Source organism: Typopeltis vanoorti, chromosome 19, assembly GCF_054136105.1.
Source record: "Typopeltis vanoorti isolate ZY-2024b chromosome 19, IOZ_Tvanoo_1.0, whole genome shotgun sequence".
In the NCBI taxonomy this organism is placed as follows: Eukaryota; Metazoa; Arthropoda; class Arachnida; order Uropygi; family Thelyphonidae; genus Typopeltis; species Typopeltis vanoorti.
This window is the reverse complement of record NC_143567.1, coordinates 93,133,588-93,158,069: the sequence shown is the minus strand read 5'-3', so window position 1 is coordinate 93,158,069 and position 24,482 is coordinate 93,133,588. Positions and strand designations below refer to the sequence as shown.

At 35.4% G+C, this 24,482-nt stretch overlaps 1 protein-coding gene across 1 annotated transcript; it reads right to left on the bottom strand.

The window, feature by feature from the left end:
• On the bottom strand, positions 1 to 24,482 carry LOC150096352 (cytochrome P450 3A2-like). Its single transcript, XM_090409409.1, has 2 exons — positions 24,333 to 24,482; positions 1 to 1,694 (listed from the first exon to the last, which is right to left on the bottom strand). The coding sequence occupies exon 2, from the start codon at positions 1,686 to 1,688 to the stop codon at positions 147 to 149; it is 1,542 nt and encodes a 513-aa protein (XP_090265535.1). The 5' UTR covers positions 1,689 to 1,694; positions 24,333 to 24,482; the 3' UTR covers positions 1 to 146.

Sequence of the window (24,482 nt, the reverse complement as noted above, 5' to 3'; positions counted from 1 at the left end):
GTCGCCTTAGACTTTTTAAAATTCATTTTTTTTCATGATTTTAGGAATAAAATTATCTCTTCATAAAGCATTACAATTGTGAAGAAATTTCGATGATTTTTAGAACTTCAGTTTGAAACTGCATCGAAATGCAAGTTTGGCGTTTATTATGTTCTGGGTAGTGCTTTTAAGTATACACCATTAGTAGGAGTTACAACAGCCACACACACACAAGTTAAATGAATGGGATCATCGGTTCTCTCGCATGCAATTAATTTGAAGCTTCGAATAAGTCTTGCTAAAACTAGCTTAGCTTCTAACAGAGCAAATCTTCTTCCGATACAGTTACGCTGCCCAGCACCAAAAGGCATAAATGCTATCGGATTAATTTCAGCTTTGTTTTCTGGCGAGAACCTGTCAGGATTAAAAGTCCAGGGATCAGGCCAAATGTTTGGGTCGTGATGAATGTCCCATACTGGTGCAACTATGGAGACTCCTTTCGGAATTATTTGTCCGTGGATAGTAATATCTTTTGCGCATTCACGCTCAACTAAACTTGCCAATGGTGGATAAAGCCTCAGGGTTTCATTAAGAACCTGATCCAGATATTGTAAATTCTGGACATCATCGTATGTTGGGGTTACTCCATCAGGAAGGTGGCTAGCAAACTCTTGATAAAGTTTTTCTTGAATATCTGGGTGCTTAATCAACATATATGACGTAAATGCAAGAGTCGTTGAAGTTGTTTCATACCCTGCCACGAGGAAAATAAAAGTGTTAGAAACAATTTCTTGATCGGTGAGAGAGTACTTATCTCCATCAGAATCGTCTGAATGATCATTTTCTGAAACGGAATCTAACATTAACTGAAGAAAGTCTATTCCGTGCTGTAAAGAATTATTTCGCCTGTATCGAATAACTTGTTTCAGATTAGATAAAATTGTCGATATCGTTCTTCCATTTTTCGTGAACATTTGGAGTACGAAGAGAACTTTTGCGATTATAGGAAACATAGTGGCAATGTCAAGGATAACACTATTAGCTGTAGTTACAAAATCTCTTGTTGCAATAAACAGGGGATCGTTTATATTTTCTTGACATTTGACTTTCATTGCAAAGGCGCTCTCAGCAATTATATCCAGTGTTAAGGTTTTATACATACGGTGAATATCAAACGCTTCATTGATCTCTGACTTTTCTTTAATACAGTTCATGAAAATATCAATTTTTTTATTCATAATCAGGATCAAATATTTGATTTTGTTAGTAGTAAATGCAGGAGATAAAGCTTTTCGGACATTTTTCCATTTCTCATTCTGGAGAAATAATATGCTATGAGCAATATCTTTACTCACTGGAAAAACATTCGGCCTGTTGACGAAGTTATGGGCTTGTGTAATCAAAATAGACTTTAAAATGTCCAGATCCTTTACGTATAGACGTGGGTTAGCTCCTATGTAGAAACCATAAATATTTCCATATGTCTTCTGCCACTCGGACATTGCATGATTTGGTGTGTCAGCTTTATGCAGCTCATACATATTACCTGAAAAGGAATGTGGTTCTGGTCCAGGTATCCCATAGTTTTTAAAGATTTGTAGAGTCAGATGCCGGTGAGCTAGCCAGTTTAGTATGTAAATTAACAATACAGAGTTTAATATGATTCCTATGCAGCTAGTGGCAATCTTCTGGAATAATGCGAAATCCATTCTAACCTGCAAGTAACAAAAGGAATTTTATAGCAAATGAAACTACTAGTTTATTATTATATTTTCATTAATGGTGGAATGCTTATTTAGATAATTAAGACTGATATGTTTTTTAATGCTTGATCATTTAGCTGCAAGCATCCACTTTTTTACTACTTTTAATTATTCATTAGAATCGTTTGTTTGTTACGTTTGCATCACATTCCAATCTGCTGGTTTGCTAACTTCGGAGAGTTTAATTGGGAGATAGACAGGAGTTACTGTTATAATAATCCCTTAAAAGGAGATAAAGGTGGTAATATATTAACACTGAATTTCAAGATCGTGAGATATGTGTACGAAATTCATAGCTAAGAAGCTGTTCTAAAGGGTAACTTCTTTATTGTCATCACTTATCGGAGGTCAGCGACCACCTTGACAAATTTTGAGCAATCCTCATCCACTCTAAACCGTCCCTCAGAGCTCATGACAGTTCTCTGTCTGATGTCTGCCAGCCAAGATTTTCTTCGTCTTCCTTGTCCTCTTCTTCCATTTAACTTCTCCTTTATAAGCAATTGAAGTATTTTATATTTTTCATTACGAAGTAGGTGACCAAGATATGGAGAATTTCTCCTTTTCATGGTATTTAAAAGTTCACGTGATTTCGCCATTTGTTCCAGTACTTCCTGATTGAACGTTTTTGCTGTCCATGGGGTTTTTAACATTCGTCTGTATAACCACATCTCAAAGACTTCAAGTTTTTTTATTGATGTTGTCTTCAAAGTCCAAGTTTCTGCACCGTACAGCAGTATAGACCATACATAGCATTTAACCATGCGTACTCTAAGCTCTAATTTTAAGTTGCGGTTACACAGTGTTAATTTCATCAGGAGAAAATGTTTTCTTGCCATTTCAATTCTAACTTTTATTTCCATTTCTGGATTGATTTCTTCATTTAACCAGCATCCGAGATATTTAAACTTTGTCACTCTTTCTATTCGTTTCCCATTTAAAGAAAGTGCTGAATAAAGAATTGGTTTCTTGCGTATGACCATGAATTTAGTTTGGTGATATTTATTTTTAATCCCATTTTTTCACTCTCTTAATTCACTAGTTCCAGAAGATTTTGAAGATCCTGAATATTGTCAGCCAGGAGAGCTGTGTCATCAGCATATCGGATGTTACTGATGATTTCACCATTTACATTAATCCCTTTCTCTTCCTTTTAAGATTTTTTGAAATATGGCTTCTGAGTATATGTTAAAAAGAAGAGGTGACAGTACACATCCTTGCCTTACTCCTCGTTTGATGTTAATGGGGTCTGTAATAATGTCATCAACTTGAACAGATGCCTTTTGGTTCCAATATACGTTTTGAATGATCCTGATGTCTTTACCATCTAATCCAATTCTCTTTAATAGTGCAATCGTTTTAGTATGTTGGAATTTATCAAATGCTTTCTCAAAGTCAATGAAGGAAATGAATACTTCCTTGTTTTGATCAATATATTTTTGGAATAAGATTTGAAAGCAGAAAAGAGCTTCTCTTGTTCCCAAACCGTTTCTAAAGCCGAACTGATGGTGTCTTCACATTTTCTGTATATTCTTTTTTGAATTATTTTCAGAAACATTTTGAGAATATGACTCATTAGGCTGATCATTCTATAGTCATCGCAAATGCGATGACTTTAGAATGACAAATTTTCGCATTTGCTTTTTTAGGTAGCATGATGAAAGTCGACTGTAACCAGTCTTGTGGGAATATGCCTCTATCGTAGACCTTATTAAATAGCTTTACTAATATAGCAATGTTGTCACCTTCTAATAACTTTACTATTTCTGCTGGTATTTTATCAGGGCCTAAGGATTTACCATATTTGGCTGAGTTCAGTGCACATTCTACCTCTCATCTTAGAATGCATGGACTATCCATCTGTTCATTAGTATTTTCTGGGTTCTGTCTGTTATCAGAAAAGAATTCTTCTACATATTTCACCCAGTCTTGTATTTTGTCATCTTTTTCGGATATTATTTCTCCCGTTTTGTTTCGAAGGACACATAGATTTTTTCTTAAATATATCTGAGGTCTCGTTCAGCTTTTTGTGTAGATTAAAACTGTCATGCTTTTCTTGTAGAATTTCAATTTCTCTACATTTTTCATTCATCCAGATTTCTTTTATTTTTGATCTTGCCTTTAATAATTTCTTGAACCTCTTTCTATTTTGATGGATTGTAATTTTTATATGATCTGCGTTGATCCATTGGAGAAAGAATTTCGTCAGTTATCCAATCTTTCTTTTTTACTGCTCTATCAGGACACAAGGTATTGGTATATTTCTCTATGAAGATAGATTTTAATTTGTTCCATGATTCATCAACCCTCATGATGTCATCATTTTTGATAAGTGCTACCTCTTGATTCAGATCTTGACTCAATTTGTTTCTTATCTCTCGGTTTTTTAACTTTTCTGAATTAAACCTTTTTTGTTGATGTTTCTAAAGTATAGCTTTCAGTCTAATTTTTAACACTGTCACCAGTAGATTATGATCAGAAGCAATATCCGCACTAGGATATGTTTTTGTGCTCTTTATGGAATATATTTGTATTATTATTCGGGATGGTAGCTTAAACCATGTGTTTGTGACTGTTAGCTCCTCTTCTTGGCAGAATTGAATAAGACGTTCTCCTCTCTCATTTCCCAGTCCATGTTCGCCAACTATATCTCCACTTCTACCATTCCCAACTTTAGCATTGAAATCACCCATGACGATGTTAATATCATGTGTTTTTTGTTTTTCATTAGTTCTTTTAAATGGTGATAAAATTCTTCGATCTTGGTATCACTCTTGTCAGCAGTAGGGGAATATACCTGTATAAGATTAATATCTTGTGGTTGACCTTTTAGTTTTAATAACATCATCCTATCTGAGTAGGGGATGAAGTTCAACAGTGACTTATTGGTATCTTTGTTTAATATTATTCCAACTCTATTTTGATGGTTGTTTTCACTACTTCCAGAGTGGTACATGGAAATCTCAATTTCAAGTCTTTTCATTTCCTGAATAGCATTTCTTAGCTTACCTGCTTCGTACAGGTTCTAACATTCCAAGTTCCTAGTTTTAGTGAACGCACCATTTTGAACCCGGAGATTCTTCGCACCCCTGTACCATTTAAGGACGCCGCGAACTCGGGGCCATTTGTGTAGATTTGCTCGCCATGGTGGTTATTTAAATGATAACAGTAGTTATCATTTAAATGAATGTGAAGCAAAGGAAGAATTTTTTTTCTGTGCGATTGAAGTCGAACTGTAACCTGATTGTGCCTATTCACCTCACGTATTGTATATCAAATTTAGAGGTAAATAAACGGAGATTAGCTATGCAAATTCCGATGAACAGTTACTATATTAATATATGTGGAAAAGGCCCAGCTGTTTGCTTGCATAATAGAGAGAGAAGTGGTAAGAAATAGGTCATTAATGAACCTAATTTCTCTCTCATTCCTACGCATTAAGAAATTTTGAACGCGTTCTTATGGGAGTACCATATCATATGTGTAGTCGCTTTGTGATTTGCAGAATTAATATTTCAGAGGTGAAGTGATGTTTAAATAAGAGAAAGCTAAGCTCTTGATTGCTGAGGACGAAAAGATTTTGATACGGTTAAGTATTTTGTGAAATTAGAGTTTTCCAAAAAATGAAATAAATCTTGCCGTCTTTACAAATTGGAGTTTTCCGAAGTAAATGTACAAAAAATGGATTTTTTTTTCTTTTTTGTGAAAATAAGTCGGATTGAGTTTCGGTAGCGATGAATATAACATCGCTTGAGAGCCCCATAATGGATAGTTAAGAGATCGAGTTTTAAAATTGGTGTTCGTAAAGGTTTGTTTTCATTCGTATAATGGCAAAGTTAGTCCAATGTGTCAATATACAAATACAGTATACTGTCGTAAGCAAACTCTGTATCGACTTGTTGTCAACAGTCGTAGCTTCTTAATTTCATTTATCTTTATTTCACCAAATTCGGCCAGACATGAATAATTGCTTAAATTAAGGGGATATTAAATCCCACATAGTTTTAAAACCGAATAAGAAACTCAAAGATTGGAATCAGAGAGTTTCTTGCCGAACATAGTAAACTATAAAGTATCGGCGACACTAGCGTTAGCCAATGTAAGTGATCCTAGTACGTAGTACAATACCGGAGGACTCGTTGCAAAGGTGGGGGAAGTTCAGATCGCTATTCTTAGGTATTTTCCATAATGTAAAAACACATTTCCTAGGAAATGTATGCTGTTATTACATTATGGAGGGAGGTCACTACCCAGACTGGTTTCAGCCTTTTTTGAGGCTTCATCAGTGAGTAGCTAGACCTAATGCCAAAGTGTATAGCGAAAAGAACTTATATACTCTGCGAACGAGTTTTCCAAACAGGTGCAACCATTAAGTTACTTAAGTATAAAGAGCTAATAAGCTTCATTTCGGCAATGAAAACATTACGTAAATTAAGGGGATATTAAATCCCACATAGTTTTAAAACCGAATAAGAAACTCAAAGATTGGAATCAGAGAGTTTCTTGCCGAATATAGTAAACTATATCCGGTATTGTACTACGTACTAGGATCACTTCCATTGGCTAACGCTAGTGTCGCTGATACTTTATAGTTTATTATATTCGGCAAGAAACTCTCTGATTCCAATCTTTTGAGTTTCTTATTCGGTTTTAAAACTATGTGGGATTTAATATCCCCTTAATTTAAGTAATGTTTTCATTGCCGAAATGAAGCTTATTAGCTCTTTATACTTAAGTTAAATGAATAATTGCTTTGTCATTCTCAAACATTTTCCTTAATTTTGTATTTTAGTGATTCCATCTAAATAGAAATGAAAATCTTCTGCCATAGCCAAACAATGTAGATGAAGAGCATGAACTGTTTAGGAAAGTTAACTTAGTGAGCGGAAAGTGGGTGATTTTCACAGACGATTTCAGTGTTGCCAAATTAGTCTACAAACTCAATTTCTCGTATTCTTCAGTCTTAGTATGCGTTGGGTGAACACGAGAATCACGAAGTTTGGATTTGAAAGCATGCGATTTTAATTGTCTTAGCAACTAATTTGAGACGATACCGTGAAGCAGTAACATTAATCACAGAGATAAATTGTTAGAGATTTTATTGTATAAAGTACTAATTAAATCTCATCTAGACTATTGTTTGTCAGATAGAACTGATTATATGATTGAGGCTTTAAACAGATGAGAGATATTATTTACCGAACTGATGCGAAAGCGATTTTTGAGATTGTGCTACAAAAAAGGACAAGAACCAAGACCATCTTGATATTTGTTCAAAGGACTGGTGAATAAGAGGATCAAGAGTATATTTTACATGGAGAGCAATAGGTGAGTGAAGTGTATTGACTGAATGTTGATTGAATGCTAAGTATTTAAATGAGTCTAACGTTCAATCCGATAGAGGTTGCAGGCAGGAAAGGCCTACCTTGTTAAGTTGGTTTAGTGTTGCAATATTCGTATAATCTTATACAATGGATATTATATTGTATAATATTAATTTTTATCTCCCCAAAGAACACGGTCTTGTCGTAGCGGGTGGGGATGTTGAGAGCTGTGCTGACAATAGCGCTGCTACCAGGCCCAATCTTGTCAGACAGATCTCTACTGAGGAGATCTCAAGATTAAGACTAACAGTGTTCCATCCCCTAATGGTGAAAGCAGAAGGAAATTCATATCGGATTAGTCGACTCCCGGTTCATCAAGGGCTTCAGATGGGATCTTAGGCATCACGCAATAGGTTGGCTACAGGACACCGCTCTCCTTGTTAGACAACCAAGACAGGAAGCTGAAATGTGACTGAAAGAAACCAAACGTAAAAAATAGACTGTAGATGGTAACAGGAAAGTTATGAAATGTTTTTACAGATCAACACCAAAATAAAAAAAAAAACTGGAATGCATATGTGCATATGCGCGTGCATACTTATGTTTTGGAAACAAAAATAACTAAAATCTGCAATAAGAGAACAAAGGCTTATTGACCAAACATTACATTTTCCCTGTCATAAAATATTCGCGGAACTTGAGCTGCAAGAGCTACGTAATAAACCAACATCTCCGGTAATATCAAATCATCAGGTGATAGATGTATCTAACTTCGAAGTTCAGCTTACTGATTGATCATGAAGCTAACGACACAACTCAGAATGTTTTGACAGAAGTACAGTGTAAAATGAAATTGTTTTGGTCCATATGAACTCCATAGATGACCGTATAAGACTACCAATATTAAAAATGTTACATAAAAGCAAGGTAAAAAACATATGTGTTTTATCACAACGCAAATGTTGTGATAAAACAATCACAATCAAAACTTTAAAGAAAGCAAATCAGCTCTTATACAGCACCGCTTGTGTCATTACAATGAAGCTTGACTGCAAACTGTAAACCCAAAAGATGAAGCAATCTGCACGTTGGGAGCAACTGAGCAACTTAAGAAGTCTTACAGAAGGCTGACAAATAATAGCATCATAAAAAAACTCATAAATATATGTATAATTTGGTCAACAAAACAATTGCAGAAGTTACTGAAGAACTAAAGCAAAGGATTATTTCGACTGCACAGAAAATTAAAAGATATGAAGGAAGAATTAACCAATATGTACAAAATATTCAATTTCGACTGAACCAACATCACTTCTTTCAATCTCTGCAGGGAACTACAAATGCATTCGCAAAAAAAAAAAAAAAAAAAAAAAAAATCGAATTTTCAAAGTCAATCTGGGACAATTCTATGGAATATAATGAAGATGCCTCATGGATTAAGGAAATTGAATCAGAAATGAAATAAATCAAATGCAAAATGTCATTATTACTAAAGAAATTATCAGTGCACAAACTAAAAAATGAAAAAAAAAACTACATTGCACCTGGCAAAGACGAACTACATGGATTTTGGCTAAAGCATCTAAGCAGTTATATGGCCGATTCGCGGAACAATTTAATTATTTGTTGCAATCAGGCTTAGTGGAAGACTGGATGATATTTGGGTACATTTTTCTATATCAAAGATAAGGATAAGGATGCGAACCCAAGTAACTGTCCTCCAATAACATGCCTGCTAACTACGCTTAAGTAGTTCACTTTCAATCATAGCAATTTCCGTATACCACTACTTATCAGATAATCAGATTTATCCGAATGAACAAAAAGGCAATTTTAAAAAAATTTTAAAAAATTTTAGAAATTTTAAAAAAATTTAGAGGAACAAAAAAGACCAGATTCATATTGATAAAATGATGGTACGAAATTCAAAAAGACGAAAAAGGAATTTAAACACATGCATAGATAGACTACAACAAATCATTCGATTCCCTCCCACATTCTTGGATTCTAAAATCGCTATAAATAGTGGAATCAGTAGAAACATGTGTTAGTTTCTGCCTGCTGCTATGAAATCATAGTAAACAACTTTAATATTCAACAAAGAACGATTCGGAGTATTAGCATTAAACCTGGAAGTTTCCAAGGTGATTTCTTGTCACCGTTACACTTCAACATTTCTTTGATACCTTTTTCTATTATTATGAAGAAAACCAAACTTGGATATGAAATTCCTAAATGTAATATTAAAATTTCATGTCTGCTCTATATGGATGACTTGAAGATATGTGGAAAATTGGCACAAAAAATAGATTCATTACTGAACGGTTCGTATTTTGTCAGGAACATTCTGAGAACAAAACATAATGGATTGAACACAAATGAACACAATGAACTCTTGTGGTGTACCAGTGATCCTATAGGCAGCTAGCATAGTGGATTGGACAAAAGAGGTCTGCACAAATTGGACCGCAAAACTCGTAAGATCATGACTATGCATCATGCATTGCATCCGTGATGTTGTGTTGACCGACTGTATCTAACAAGAAGAAGAGATGGACGGGGTCTGCTGCAAGTAAAGAAAACTGTTGAAGAAGAACAAATTAGTTTAAAAATTTACATCGACAATAACACTGATTAGTTGCTCCAAACCATTTCACAAGAAAGCCTTCCAAAAGCAATTGGAAATAAATTGAATTACAATAAATAACAGGAAAATAAACGATATGTGAGTTGGAAAAATAGTCTTCACTGCCAATTTCTTAGAAACACATTGACATAACCATGATTATGGCTACAATGTGGATCTTTTTAAAAAGAAACAGAATAATTCATTCTAGCAACTCAAGAACAGACCTTTCAAACTAATACAATCAAAGTAAAAATTGAGAACATCAATAATAACAATAAATGCAGATTATGCGATCAGAAAGATGAAACTAGACCATCTGATCACTGCCTGCAGCAAGATAGGCCAAATTGCTTTTAAATACCACCATGATCAAGTAGCCAAAATAATTCATTGGCGTCTGTGCAAAAAATATGGTTTTCCTACTTCTGATAACTGGTGGCGGCAGCATAAAATAAAGACAGTACTGGAAAACGAAACAGTAAAAATTATCTGGATTGAACATATTTTAGAATGTCAGCTGTCTTGTAAACTTTCATCCCCATCTAAACGATTGATTATTATGAATCGATACCTGAGATCCATAATGTGCAATAAAATATGTGGTTGTGGTGCTTTAATCTCTTCTATCTCGGAGATGTGATCGGCGTTTGGAACACAACAGACTTGACATCACAATTACCGAACATCGACAGGTTTGGATTATTGATATCGCAGTACCCAGTGATAACAACACTAACAACAAAGAACGGGAAAAAAATGACTAAATATCAAGATCTTGGAATCAAGGTTGGTCCGCCGTGGCTTAAACACACCAAACTCATCCCAATTCGTCAGAATTCCTGTTTTATAAAAAATAAAAATGGAATAACTTTAACTGTTTGCGATGATGTGATCATGAAAGAAAACTGAGAATTCTGCCTTCGTATCAAATAATTTATTTCTATCTTAATTAGGTGAATTCCCTCTCTTAATTACTTATAGTTATGCATAATAATAATAATGATAAGCACAACAGTGTTATTAATATTAAACATAATAATGTCAGCTGTCTTGTAAACTTTCATCCCCATCTAAACGATTGATTATTATGAATCGATACCTGAGATCCATAATGTGCAATAAAATATATGGTTGTGGTGCTTTAATCTCTTCTATCTCGGAGATAGTATCCTCTTTCTATAGATGTGTGTTCACAGTTGTGAAAAATGACAAATCTGAGTTTCTGGGAGAAATCCTATACAATCTCATCTATACCAACTGATCTATGGAGATGTTTCTTCATCACTTGCACAGGAATGTATTAATTTATTTTGCTGTGTCAAAGTAGTTAATATTAATTACATATCTTTCGAATCGTGCTTATTTACCTGAAGATCTTTGAGGGTTTTATAATATATAATAAAATATATAACAATTTTATCTCGTAAGTGTATGTTACACACAAACGGTAAAAAGTGCAGGCCAGAAAGGTAACGAGCGTGGTAAAAAAAAGCAAAAGCGGATTATGAAAGGAAACTAGCTTTGCAAGCAAAAGAGAATCCCAAACAGTTCTTTCAATATGCTGCAAGCAAGAAAAAAACTGTACACGGCAAAATGATTTTAAGGAATGACGATGGTAAGGAGGTCACTGAATCAGTCGATATAGTGCAGTTACTGAGCGCGCACTTTGCAAAAGCATATCATCCAGGTGGTGACATTGAAAAAATGAAGGAACCATTAGTTTATACGGGAATAGTGTATTAAGGTTCACATTAAGGTTCTGTAATAGACTAGTCTATTACAGAACCTTAATGTGAACACATCTGTGGGATTGGATGGTATACCGGCAAGGGTCTTGCGTGAAGCGGCTGAAGAATTATCAGTGCCCTTGACCATGTTGTTTAATCTGAGTCTCAGGTCTGGTTTAGTCACGAAGGTGTGGAAAGAGGGGAAAATAGTTTCGCTGCATAAAGGAGGATCCAAGACTACGGTTGCAAATTACCGACCGATCAGCATATCAGGAGTCGTTGTCAAGGTCTTAGAGAAAGTAGTCAAGGGAAAAATACAGGAATGAATTGATGAAAACGAGATACTGTACAGGGGACAGCATGGCTTTGTGAAGGGTAGATCATTCTTCAGTAACTTGCTCAAGTTTTATAACAAGGTGACGGCTAAACTAGATAAGGGAAATGGGTTTACAGTGATACTGCTGGACCTGGCAAAGGAGTTTGACAGGATACCACATGGAATACTAATCCGTAAACTACAACATATGGGAATAGATATAGGATTGGTGAGATGGATAGGTGGTTGATTGATGGAGAGAAATCAAAGAGTAGTTTATTCAGGAGTAGAGTCCAAAAGACGGCCTGTGACTAGTGGTGTGCCGCAGGGTTCTGTTCTTGGACCACTGCTGTTTAATCTGTTCATTAACGATATAGGGAAGGATCTAAGTGGAACAATTCATTTGTTCGCTGATGATGCAAAGTTGGGTAGGGAAATAGTGAATGCAGAAGATGTCAAAGTCTTGCAGGATGACTTAGATAGATTGGAGTTCTGGGCTAAGGAGAATGGATGTCAAGTTAATGTGACAAAATGTAAGGCTATGCATTTCCACCAACTAAGCTAAGGCTATGCTATTTACCATAGCTAAGGCTATGCTATCCACCAACACTCCCAAGTCCCTGTGGCCAGGGACTTGGGAGTGTTGGTGGATAGGGAGATGAAATTTAGGGGGCACATTGCAAAAGTAGCTAAATCAGCTCATCAACTCACTTGGTTATTGAAAAATACCTTGACGAGCAGAGACAAGCAAGTTATTGTACCTCTGTACCGAGCCTTGATAAGACCTCATCTCGACTACTGTGCCCAGATTTGGTCACCTCGGTTCCTTCTTGATGGGGAGGAGGTGGAGAGGATCCAGTGGCGAGTGACTAAGATGATAACAGGTCTATGGAATGAATCATATGAGAACAGGTTGAAGATTTGTGGATTGCAGAAACTAGTTGATAGGCGGAGGAGGGGAGATATGATTGAGACATTCAAATTGCTAAAGGGATTCTATAGGATTAATTCAGAGGATATTTTTGAGATCAGGACTGGTGGTGGGAGAACTAGGGGACACCTATGGAAGCTGGGCAAGAGTGTGGTTAGCAGGGGTGTTAGAGCTGGGTTCTTTACTTTTAGAGTGGTAAATGAGTGGAATAAGCTGCCAGAGTCTATTGCGGGTGCTATGACGGTGAACGAGTTCAATACAAAGTATGATAGATACTGTGAGAATGTAATCGCATAGTTGTGTGGACATGATGTTTAGAGCTTCCCTCGATGAGTCTAAGGACTCCTGGAGTCGCCCGAAATAATAATAATAATAATAATAATAATAATAATAATAATAATAATAATAATAATAATAATAATAATAATAATAAAAACAATACTCTTTGGATAATCGTAATCATTCATATTCAGACTATGAATTATATTTATCTATGATGCAATGTTCCGCACAAACGAACAGCGATTATCTTTAAAATAATATATATTTTGTTGTGGTGCAATAAAAAATACACGACGCATGCGAAATCTCCATAAAGAAGATGCGATTTCAGATAAAAAAAAAGAATGAACTTCTGCATAATGAAAGACATACCTTTGAATACTTCCTTGTCAAGTGCACCCAACATAACAATATAAAGTATTATAATATACTTACTTTCAAAGTTACATAAGTCATAAGTGCGGCCTTCAATTTAATGGAAAATTTATATAGCTTCCCAGATATCTCAATGCTATATTAAAGTACACGTGTCAGAGATAAGAGTAAATGTTTTCCCCCTAAACGAAAAGCAGTTATAACTGGTTTGTAATGAATATCAGAATAAATATTGTGACACGGAATAAAAAATTAATAGCCGAAGAGATATCCAGAAAATGCCAGAATACGTGTTCAATAAACGAAATTATATGATTAAAATAAAATAAAAAGCTCTTAATGCGGAGTAATTATTTTTAGAAACCAATATCAAAATGGGGGTCCACTGCATAATTATAGGATTTCTTGAAGAAGGCAATTAAGCTGAATTTGAATAGGAATCACTTAGATTACATTAACTTCTTCTGATTAAATAATGTAATTAGAATATTCAGTTCAAGAAAATAAGGAAGGAAATAATCACCATCTTATATCATCAGATCTGAAATATTTTTAAAATGAGAGATGCCAGTTAGCTGGGGAGCATTTCGTTTCAGCGAAAGCAACACAGGATATAATGTCAGTTTTTCTCTTTTGCGAGAAAAAAATTAATTAATTAATTAATTAAAAATCCTAATTTATCGTAAGTATAATCTATGCATTCCCATATATGACAGGCTACTCTGTTTCAAAACCAGAATGTGGATGTTGTCATGTCGATGACGATTTAAACAGAACAATGGCTATATTTTAGGCACTGTTCTGCGGATCATCCAGTACATGTGTGCACATTCAGGTGTGTGTGTGTGTGTGTGTGTGTGTGTGAGAGAGAGAGAGAGAGAGAGAGAGAGAGAGAGAGAGAGAGAGAGAGAGAGAGAGAGAGAGAGAGAGCTTACGTTACTGCGTTTTTTAAATAGTAAATAATTCAAATGTTATATTATCATTAACGCTAGCTTATAACAAGTCAATTTTAGAACAGACATCACGATTCTGTGGTTTGTAATGTTCATAATATTAGCTCTAGTGTAAACTACAGTTAAAAGATACGAACTAAAAATAATTTAATTCCAAGTTGTATTGAGTACTTCATCAGGATTGAGGATATTTTTAATTTGAAAAAAAAAAAGCAGGAGAATGATTTATAATACAGGGTGTCCCAAATGTAGCCATACATATGGAAAACGAGAAATTGTAGCTAAATGTACCTTTATTTACAGAATAATCATTACAAAACATAAATTAAAAAAATATAAAAAGTATAAAAAATATAAAAATATATATAAATATACAAATATTAAAACTATAAAATATAATATAATATATAATATGAGTTTGTTAATTTTTCCTATGTATGGCAACTTTTGGGACACTCTGTAGATAAAATATTTGTGTAATAATAGGTAAGCGTTTCTAATGGATAAACCGATGTTGATGAAATTCTTGTTAAGCTTAATATGCATATCGCCTTGCGATGTTGTACACATGATTCATCGTTGATTGGTAGTGTGTAATGTCTGTCATAACATAGCTCTATTTTCATAGCTCCTTTATCTAGGCTAACCATGGTTTGTTTGAAATAATGGTCATTCTCCAGGATATTATTACCTGGCTGAGAATTTAACGAAACTTCTAATGGCTTAGTACAAAAAAAAACAAACTTCATACCTCAGATCCCCAAAAAATTCATCAGTATGGCAACGGACAACATTTTGCATATGAGTGATATGATATATTATCGAGCTTAGTCGCTTAACGAGTCATTTTACCAGTGTTTCCAGAGAAGATAAAATATTGCTTCTGGAAGAACTTTTGCACTGTTTAGTTTTTAAATATTCTCCAGACAACAAATTCTTCCAAGTCGACGACTTACTATGAACAGAATGAAGGGCTATCAATTGGTGCTTTGGTTTCTCCCATTTTAGCAATTAACACTGTAATCAACATTAAAGAATTCCTGTTTAAGGCCTTGTGGAGAGTCATCCAGTGATCCAAATGCTGCGAATCTTCGCTGGAATACATTGTGCCTTATGCGGAAGCGATATCTGAAGGGGAAAAAAGTAATTCCAAAATTCAACACTAAGGGAACTGTATGCTGTACCCCGAATGTAGATGTAAAGCGCGATAAGCATAAATAACACATTTTATTCACATCCATTATGCATTCACGGCTGTACTCTTCTGTATGCTGGCTTTTCCGGTATGCCACAAACTGCATCCTGATGTTGTTCACATGCTGCGTTATGTTGTCTTTCAGCACTGGAATGTTATCAGGATGATCCCGATAAACATTGCCATTGAGAAATCTCCAGAGCCAGAAGTCACAATGGGTCAGATCAAGTGATCAAGGCGGTCATGCTGTTGGAAATGTACTGCTGATCATTCTCTCTTCCGTGAAATGTTCTCGAAAAACCTCCTGTACGTATCAACTGATGTGTGGAGGGGGCCCCCCATCCTGCATGAAAATAACTGAATCCAGACATAGGCACTGATGTAGCTGTGACACACACACACACACACACACACACACACACACACACACACACACACACACACACACACACACACACACACACACACACTACATCCTTCGCGATACTTCTCGGCAGTAACTGGGCAGGTCACAAGAACCGACTGGCGAATGTCCTCAAAGAAGAATGGTCCAATAATAAACAAAGTGTAAACCAGCACCAAAAAATAACTTTGAGTGAATGCAAAGGAATTTATTGGATTCAATATTGGTTTTGTTTACCACATACCCCGTTCAAATGAAAGTGAGCCTCATTTTCCCCACAAACTCTTTCACGGCCAAGCAGCCTCCAACTTCATTCGCGCAAGGAATGTTAACGCGAATGTCAGTCGACTTTCAAAGTCTTGCAGGTGCATCTGTTGTGTCAGGTTTATCTTGAATGGGTATAAATGCAGAATCGTTCCTAGCATTTTCCAGACAGTTGCGTGAGGCAGATCCATGTGTCTTGATACAGCACGTGAAACGCAGGAACTAGCACTGCTATTCATGACCTGCCCCACAACGGCTGTAGCAACTTCATTCGGTTGTTGTGAACTGATTGGTTTGCGACCACTTCCAGGTCTAATTCCACCCGATCCCGTTCTATTTTTCAAAACGATCAATCATTCGTCGCAGAGCCAATGGAGAAAGTGGACCTCGTCGACATTTGTTTAGGCGACGAAATTCGTATAGTGCAGGAACAGCATTGCGGTTGTTTAGGTAGCACAAATTCACGAACAAATCACGTTGGGACAAGATTAGTGTCCCTGTGGACGTATTGACAACCAGAATGAAGGAGAAAACTCCCGTATCCATCTCTTTAAACCCTCCTGATGTCTGTTGAGTTGCGTGATATGCAAATTCCATGCATTTGTTGTTCACAGGTCTCTTATGGTGAATTTTTGAACTACTTTTTTTCTAACGTATCTCTTCTGCATGATGCATAATGAAGTCCTGCAAAGTTTCGCACCATTCATATCACTGGGTGGCGCTCCACGAGGCCTCAAACAGGGACACTTTAATTTTGATCGCTCTGTATTTATAATTGAAAAATCACGCCAAACAAAAGCATATGTCTATAAGTACGTAACCCAAGAACCGCTCGAATTTAATGAAAACTGCTATATCTTTCAAGACGCGTACAGAATTTTTACAACACCGCTACTCGAGAGTTTTTTTTTTTTTTTATTTGAATGTCGCAAATATGAAGGTTCTCGAGTAGCAAACCTTCCTAAGATAAATTCTAATGTGTACAATTTTGAACTGCAATATAAATTTTTACACGAGCGAACTTTTCCTAAGTTTCATGGGAATGGTGTAGAGAGAGCCACAGTAATATTTAAGACAGTAGGAAAATTATTTAAGGGTTTAAAACACTATATACAAAGCTCGTGTTTACAACTCGAGTATCCAACACAGCTGTATACGAGATACAGCTGTACGTTTTATACATGTTGCTTGACAATAGCCTTTACATTAAAAAGTCCATTATAACGACGATTTAAAACAATCGGAAATGTTGTTTAATGAATGCCAGATATAGGTGAGTCTGGAAATGTAAAATAATTCCTTGGAATCACACGTCAAATACTTGTTTAACACTCCTATTAAGACAAGAATTAATAAAATATATAATAAAATTAATAAAGTTAAATAAAATAAAAATAAAAACAGCTACCAAATTATTTCTTTTTTATTGATTATTATTATTTTATATTTTTACATAATCCGGAAACTCGTTCTACAGACGAAATACTCAACTTTTTCAAGCCACTGCTGGCATCCAATAAGCAGCGATAATCTCATAACCGTCGATGAAATTCAACTCGCACCTAAAGACATTCACCAACCTTATTTTGTAGTGGGATTTGAACATACAAATGTAAATCCAAGGACTCATTGAGGGAGGGCACTCTACTGTATATCTTCCCGTCTTCACCCTATATTTCCTGCAGTAATTTCAGTTGATAATCTACTAACCTATTCAGGTAAAACTTGAAAGAAAGAAGTTTAAGGAACACTAAATTTATTCGTTCAGTAACTAATTTTCTTTAAAATGTCATAAAAGTATATAAAGAATATAAATTACATTCGCAAGCACTGATTAAATCATTGCAAGGTAAAGATACACAATTACTCTTTCATTGATTTTTGTAGATTACTTCAGGTTATAATAATAATAATAATTTTTTTATTACATTACATACATTCGTTACAGTTATTACATGCATTACATACATTTGATTACATATGATACAACATTATTTACATTTATAATAAATTTAGTTTAATCCTTTATCCAAATGTGAGCAAGCAAAGTTTGCGCATGAAAATATCTTCAGGACTGGGGTAAGGTAGTACAACACCGACCAACTCGTAGCAAAGGTGGAGCAAGTTACCATCACTCCTATCCCAGTATCTCCCATAATGCAAAACACATCTCCTTGTGGATATGTATAATGTTATGCATTAAGGGAAGGGCCAATATTTTCAGGCATAAGCTTTGTTTGCTCACACTTGGATAAAGGATTAAACTAAATTTATTATAGTCTAACCAAGTGAAAAATAAACTTTCAGTTATTTACATTTATTTACATATGATACTTACATTACATACATTTGTTTACATATAATACATACATTACATACATTGGTTTTCATGTGATACGTACTTTACATGCATTTAGTTACATATGATGCATAATTTTTTTTTTTTTGTCTTGGATGAGATGTAATTTCTCAACTTTCATCCTCGAAGCTTATATGTAAGCTTATCTGAGGATGACACCAGTTGGTTATTATTTATTGTTTTTTTTTGCTATGTTGGGAAGCTAAGTTAATAATAATAATTAATGTTACTACTACTACTAATTATTATTATTAAGAGAGAGAGAGACCTCTATGGAGTCAGGGACTCATCAAGGGAGGCCACATACTATATACACCAGCTATTATACTTATTATTGAATTCATTCACACTGCTTGCACTCACAACATTTAATGGCAAACCATTCCAGTCACGCACCACCCTGTTAGAGAAAAATCTAGCACTCACCCGCTTCTTAGGGTTATATTCACAGCTTCCAGAAATGACCACTTGTTCTTTCCACGGTCTCCACAAAATGAAAATGTCTATAAACAGAAATCCTGTATGACCCTTTTAGAAGTTTGTAAGTCTTCATAATATCATTCCTCTTTCTCCTGTTTCCTAGTGTCTGTAGTCTAGAAATTCTCAATCTATGTTCATAATCAGTACTACACAATCATGATATTTTTAACACACTCCTATACACCCTCTACACTGTATCAGAATAAAAAGGGAAACCAGGAACCCAGACCTGCGCACAGTTAGTCCAAGTGAGGTATTATCAAGGCCTTGTAAAGAGACAAAATGGCTTCCTTAACTTTACATGTCAGAGTTCGTTTCAACAATACAATTATCTTTTGAGTTGTATTTAGAAAATGTTATTCCTTCATATTCATTCTTTCCTTTACTTGCAGAATATCGATAGAATTTTTATGGATTTTCTTTATCTTGCAGAGCCAGTATTCTTTTAATACTTTGAACAAGTTTTCCGTACAATAGTTGTGACTCTCCTAGCCTGCTGCACACGGTATTCCTTCCAATTAATCATCCGGTTTTTAAGAATCTCTTTTTAATAAGATTACGCATTCATTTGACTCCTACCCATTTATTCTTCGAACTCTCTGGACATATTCTGATATTGCATCATTTAAGTATTGTTTTAATGCTTCCCATGCACTGTCGATATTTTCTCCATCCAGCAACCGATCCCATTCCACTGAACTCAATATACTCCTCAGTTGGTCTTATTTCCTGCTTTGTAGTTCAGCATGTAATCTTTTCTGAATGGAACATTCATAAACTTAGTCACTTCCCAAGTGAGTATCGCATGATCATTGTCAACAACCGCAGGCAGAATATTAGGACTTTAACTGAAATGCTCTCTGACACTATAAACAAATCTAACACGCTTTGACCTCGAGTTCCTTCTGTCACTTGCTGCTTGAGGAAGTTCTCTCGCAACAGCTCATTAAATCCAGTTTCATTCTTCTCATGAGATTTTACTGCTACCCAATCAATGCTTGGATAAATAAAGTCTCCCGTTATGATTATTCGTTTTCGCCTCCATCATCGTTATTTGGTGACACATTTCTTTATCACTAGCGACCGATCCACCAGGTCTGTACCAATGCCCCACTACATATTTGACCTTGTTAGATTCTATCTCACACCAGATGGCTCCAAACCCACTGCCACATGAAATGCCGTTACTAGTATTACAATCATAGGTCTCAACACTCACTGGATTCAAGTCATTCGGTATCATTAGCAGCACGTGCCATCCTCTCCTATTCTGCCTATCCTTCCTAAAAATAGTGTATCCTTTATACTCGATACTAGTTAGTATGTCTGATTCTGATAGCCAGGTCTCCATAATGCCTACAACCTGAGGTCCCAACATATTGACACCAAGGCAATAAATTCTCCTCTTATTGCATTGTAATTATAATGTAATTACAATTACAATTTTTTATTAATTAAAATTTAGCTGAAATATAGTATTTGCGTAAGCTTACTTGGTGAAATTATATGCTTGAACATTTTCCGCAATGCAATGGCTTTTTAATATCGCTATTTTTTAAATACCATTATCTTCAAAAGGTGAATTGGGAACGATCATATGACTGAGATTATATGTGAAAAAAGTGAGTCTTGTTCTATAGCAAGCACTAACTAATTTCTTGCGGTATTCGTCAACTGTTTTACTTCAATTTCCTACTGAATTACTTTTATGGATAAGTTATATGAATTCACTCTTCATTGTGAACAATAAACAAAGTACAAAATACTTAATTTCACATAATAATTTCGAAAAATGCCGCACACTAAAAGCGAATGGAATGGTACAAAATAATTAATAAGAACCAAATAAGATATGCTTTCCAATATAAATGGCTCAAGAAAGTCAGGTGGTTGAGCTATGAAGACGAATTTGTAATAAAAGAAGTAAATATATCATCTAACGCCTTTTATTCCCTTATATGGCATAGGCGAGTCTTTTTAATCCTATTTAGCTTTTGAAGACTGAGTAGGCAGTTCAGACTCCACTGGTAACCAATCAGATGTAGCTGGCTCAAGACTATACTAATTATAATCGGCAACCGATGAAGAGACTAGCAAACAAGTGCTACCATCTCTTGGTACCTAACCCTAGCATGATATGTTTTTGTCTGAAATAGTGTGGATTCCAGAGCTGATTTTCTTGAGTTTACGGACGAAAATCCTCCCGAGTTTCGTGGAGAAGAAAAAAAACCTTGCCCTTGCCAGGAATCGACTAACTCGAGAACTAGTAAAAGAAAGTCTTAGACCGGTTTCCGACTTAGGCTAGCCCCTATCCCAGAAGATAGACTTAAGTTCAAGTCTAGTCGGCAACTAAACTTGAAATTAAGTCTATCTTTCGGCGACCTAGCTCAGAGGATACAAGCGCCACTTCCACTTAGCTACACAAGCCTTGTACAGAGGATACTGTAATGTATTAAAAATATTCTGAAGTTGTCGACAGTAACTCTAGAGGACCTTTGAAAGTGGAGACATTCAGGTTTCATGAGGCCTAAAATTCTCACAAAAATGCTTTAATAGAGCCTTGTCCAGAACTCACCCCAAATACACCTCCACAAAGAAAGATAAAATCTTTGAAATTTTAAATGTCTTTTTAATACAGCATATTGTGTAGCTAAATTCAGTTAACCATTAAGTGACTTCAAAAAATTGACAGCCCTGATAAGCATGCTTGTCGAGATAGTTAATATTAATGAGATATCGTGAAGCTATTTGAAGAAGTCGTTAAGATACACAGCTTACTGATTAGAATAATAATGAGCGCTTGTAAAAGATATTATACATGTGATTAATGTAGTGTTACTGTGTATAATTTTAAGTTCAATATGAAAACGCCACAAGACATTTCTACCAGATGATGAATACAAGGAGTACAAACATTTCTCTAAAATCCCACAGAATGGTAAGTTGTTTTATGTTAAGGCGGTTTATTTTTCAGAATATGAGTTGTCTTGGGATATTAATTAATATTGTTGATTATCGGGTATGCTTCACGGTGAAAGCTGATTTGGTTTAGATGTATTTATTTTTCGTTTTTTTTTTTTTTTTTTTTTGGTTGGAATACTACTGTTACAATTATTAATCATCGTGCCAATTATTATGTCCATCCTCACAAACATTCATTGCACTCGTCTCGTTGGTCCATTTCAAATCATTTGAAATATTTAGTCGACATATTTATTTTGCCACAGTTTTCGTAAACACCACTACCGAATCATTCTAAAATATTCTAATACTAGAACATTATTGGTAAGTATACTACAAAGCTATACATTTGCATGATTTTAAGCACACTATGGACAATCTTCATAATTCATATTCAGCGTATGAATCATTCTTTGTTTTTCCCTTAAAATATAAATTTGCATACAAAAGAAACACAGATTGTGTTTAAAAATTTTGCTTTTTTTGTTTTCTAATAAAAATGCACGGCACATGCTAGATGTTCATAAAGAACAAGAGATTTCAGATTAAAAAGTACCGAAAAATCTACAATACTTAACGAAATATATACATTTGGGTTCATCCTTAATTTGTTACTTGCTTCGAACCATACTATACAAAACGTTACATAAAAATTGATTTCGATATAAAATTCCAGAATGGTTACTTCAATTATTTACTGTTTTTCAAATGACCAATTACCAGACGATGAACTGAACGCATAGCGACTTCTCACAGCTAGTGACGTTTTTCCGTTAAAAACGTTTATTCTATGCCGCTGAACTTTGAATTTCGATAAGATTCTTGACTGTTAGATTCACAATCTGCTTTTGTGAGATCTTGTGCAACTGAAGATCATGCGTGTGTGCGTGTGTGGAGCAATGACCATTGTCACTTCATTCACTTCAATGACCATTGAAGTGACTGAGCTGAAACAGTGAGACTGAGAGATAGAGTTTGAAGTGAATCCGTAACAGCGTGATAGTCTATGAACCGAATTGCTCTCCTCTGGACAGCGTCAAGAATTTTTAAAGAAGTTTTAGGTGCCTCACCCCAAACAAGTGAGCCGCAGTCTGAGCATGGACAAATTTGGGATTTTTACATAGTTAACACTTTTTTGAGTGTAAAATAACATGAACGAGAGAAAGAGAAAGCCTAGTTTTGGGGATGCTGGGGAGGCTGTAGTATTCTTGCCATAATGTGGCCTCGATAGTGCCTTCCGCATACCACTATTCGGACTCCCTCTTCAGAACCAACCTGGTGCATTGAACATTTTCAAGTACAGACTTGAAAATGTCAGAACAGTGACCCAAAATGCGGAAGAGTCATAAGGGAGGAGTTCCCTCACACCACCTCCGCAAATACCCCCAAAAGTTTATTAACGGATTTGATGTGAATAAATGATGTGAAAATTTCGGATAATCGGACCAAAATGAGGTCTTTTCCAGTTACGCAGAAACTGCCGCTGCATTGCAACAGGTAGATTTTCTATTCCGAAATAAACATGTCAAATTAAATGTGTGTAGCGTGATAGAATTCGGTATTACAACACATCCTTAAGCCATTTATTTTTATTTATTTTTTAGTTTTTAATTTGCATATGGAGTGCATATCTCTAAAATAGCCGACAGAAACCAGAGCTGATGAATTTCATTGAAACAATTTATTAAAATTAACAGATATATTTATTTATTTATTTATTGCCGCTGATTTATCGAAACGCTCTTAAAAATAGCCAAGTAAAGATTCCCCATCTTCAGACTCAACTTGAAGATGGAGCCCTGAGTGCATGTTCAATGCACTCAATTTATATTTTGCAACGAGTAAAACACTCAACATGTTTTACAAAATGAAAAAAAAGTCCTTACGCGTCTAGGCTATAATCTACCTGTGAGATACAAATTTATGTCCGTTATCATGTTGATGAAATCTTTTGAATTCTTGATACTGGAAGAATTTTTTGGAAGTCCTTACGCACACTCCATTTTCTCCTCCAATTTCAAGGCAACATCAGTTAATGCGGTGGGCCACAAGAAAGTCGCCAATCAGTGCACGATGCAAACCTGTCATCTGGTTTACAAATGCCCAGTTACTAGTAAGGAGGCTACCCGATGAACTGCGCAATCTCACTTCCATATATTTTGCCAAGTAATTACTGGAGGGGAGTCCGAGTAGTGGTATGCGGAAAGCACTGTCGAGGCCAGATTATGGCAAGCGACTGGTCACTCTTCGTACGGATGTCATGTCCAAGAGCCTATCTTCTCTCATTGCACGCTCCTACTCTATCCTTCCATCTAACCATGAACAAGCTGATGATGAGTGTTACACACAATGACAATGACACTGCGACAAAAATCTATATAACGAAATACCTACCTTTGGGTCATTACTTCTCCTGTCACTTTCTTTGAACCGAATGCACAAAAGGTTACATAAGCTTTGATGTGCAAATTACATAAAAATGGTTAGTTCGATTATTTGCTGGTTTACAAATGCCCAGCTACTATACGATGAATTTAACTGAAA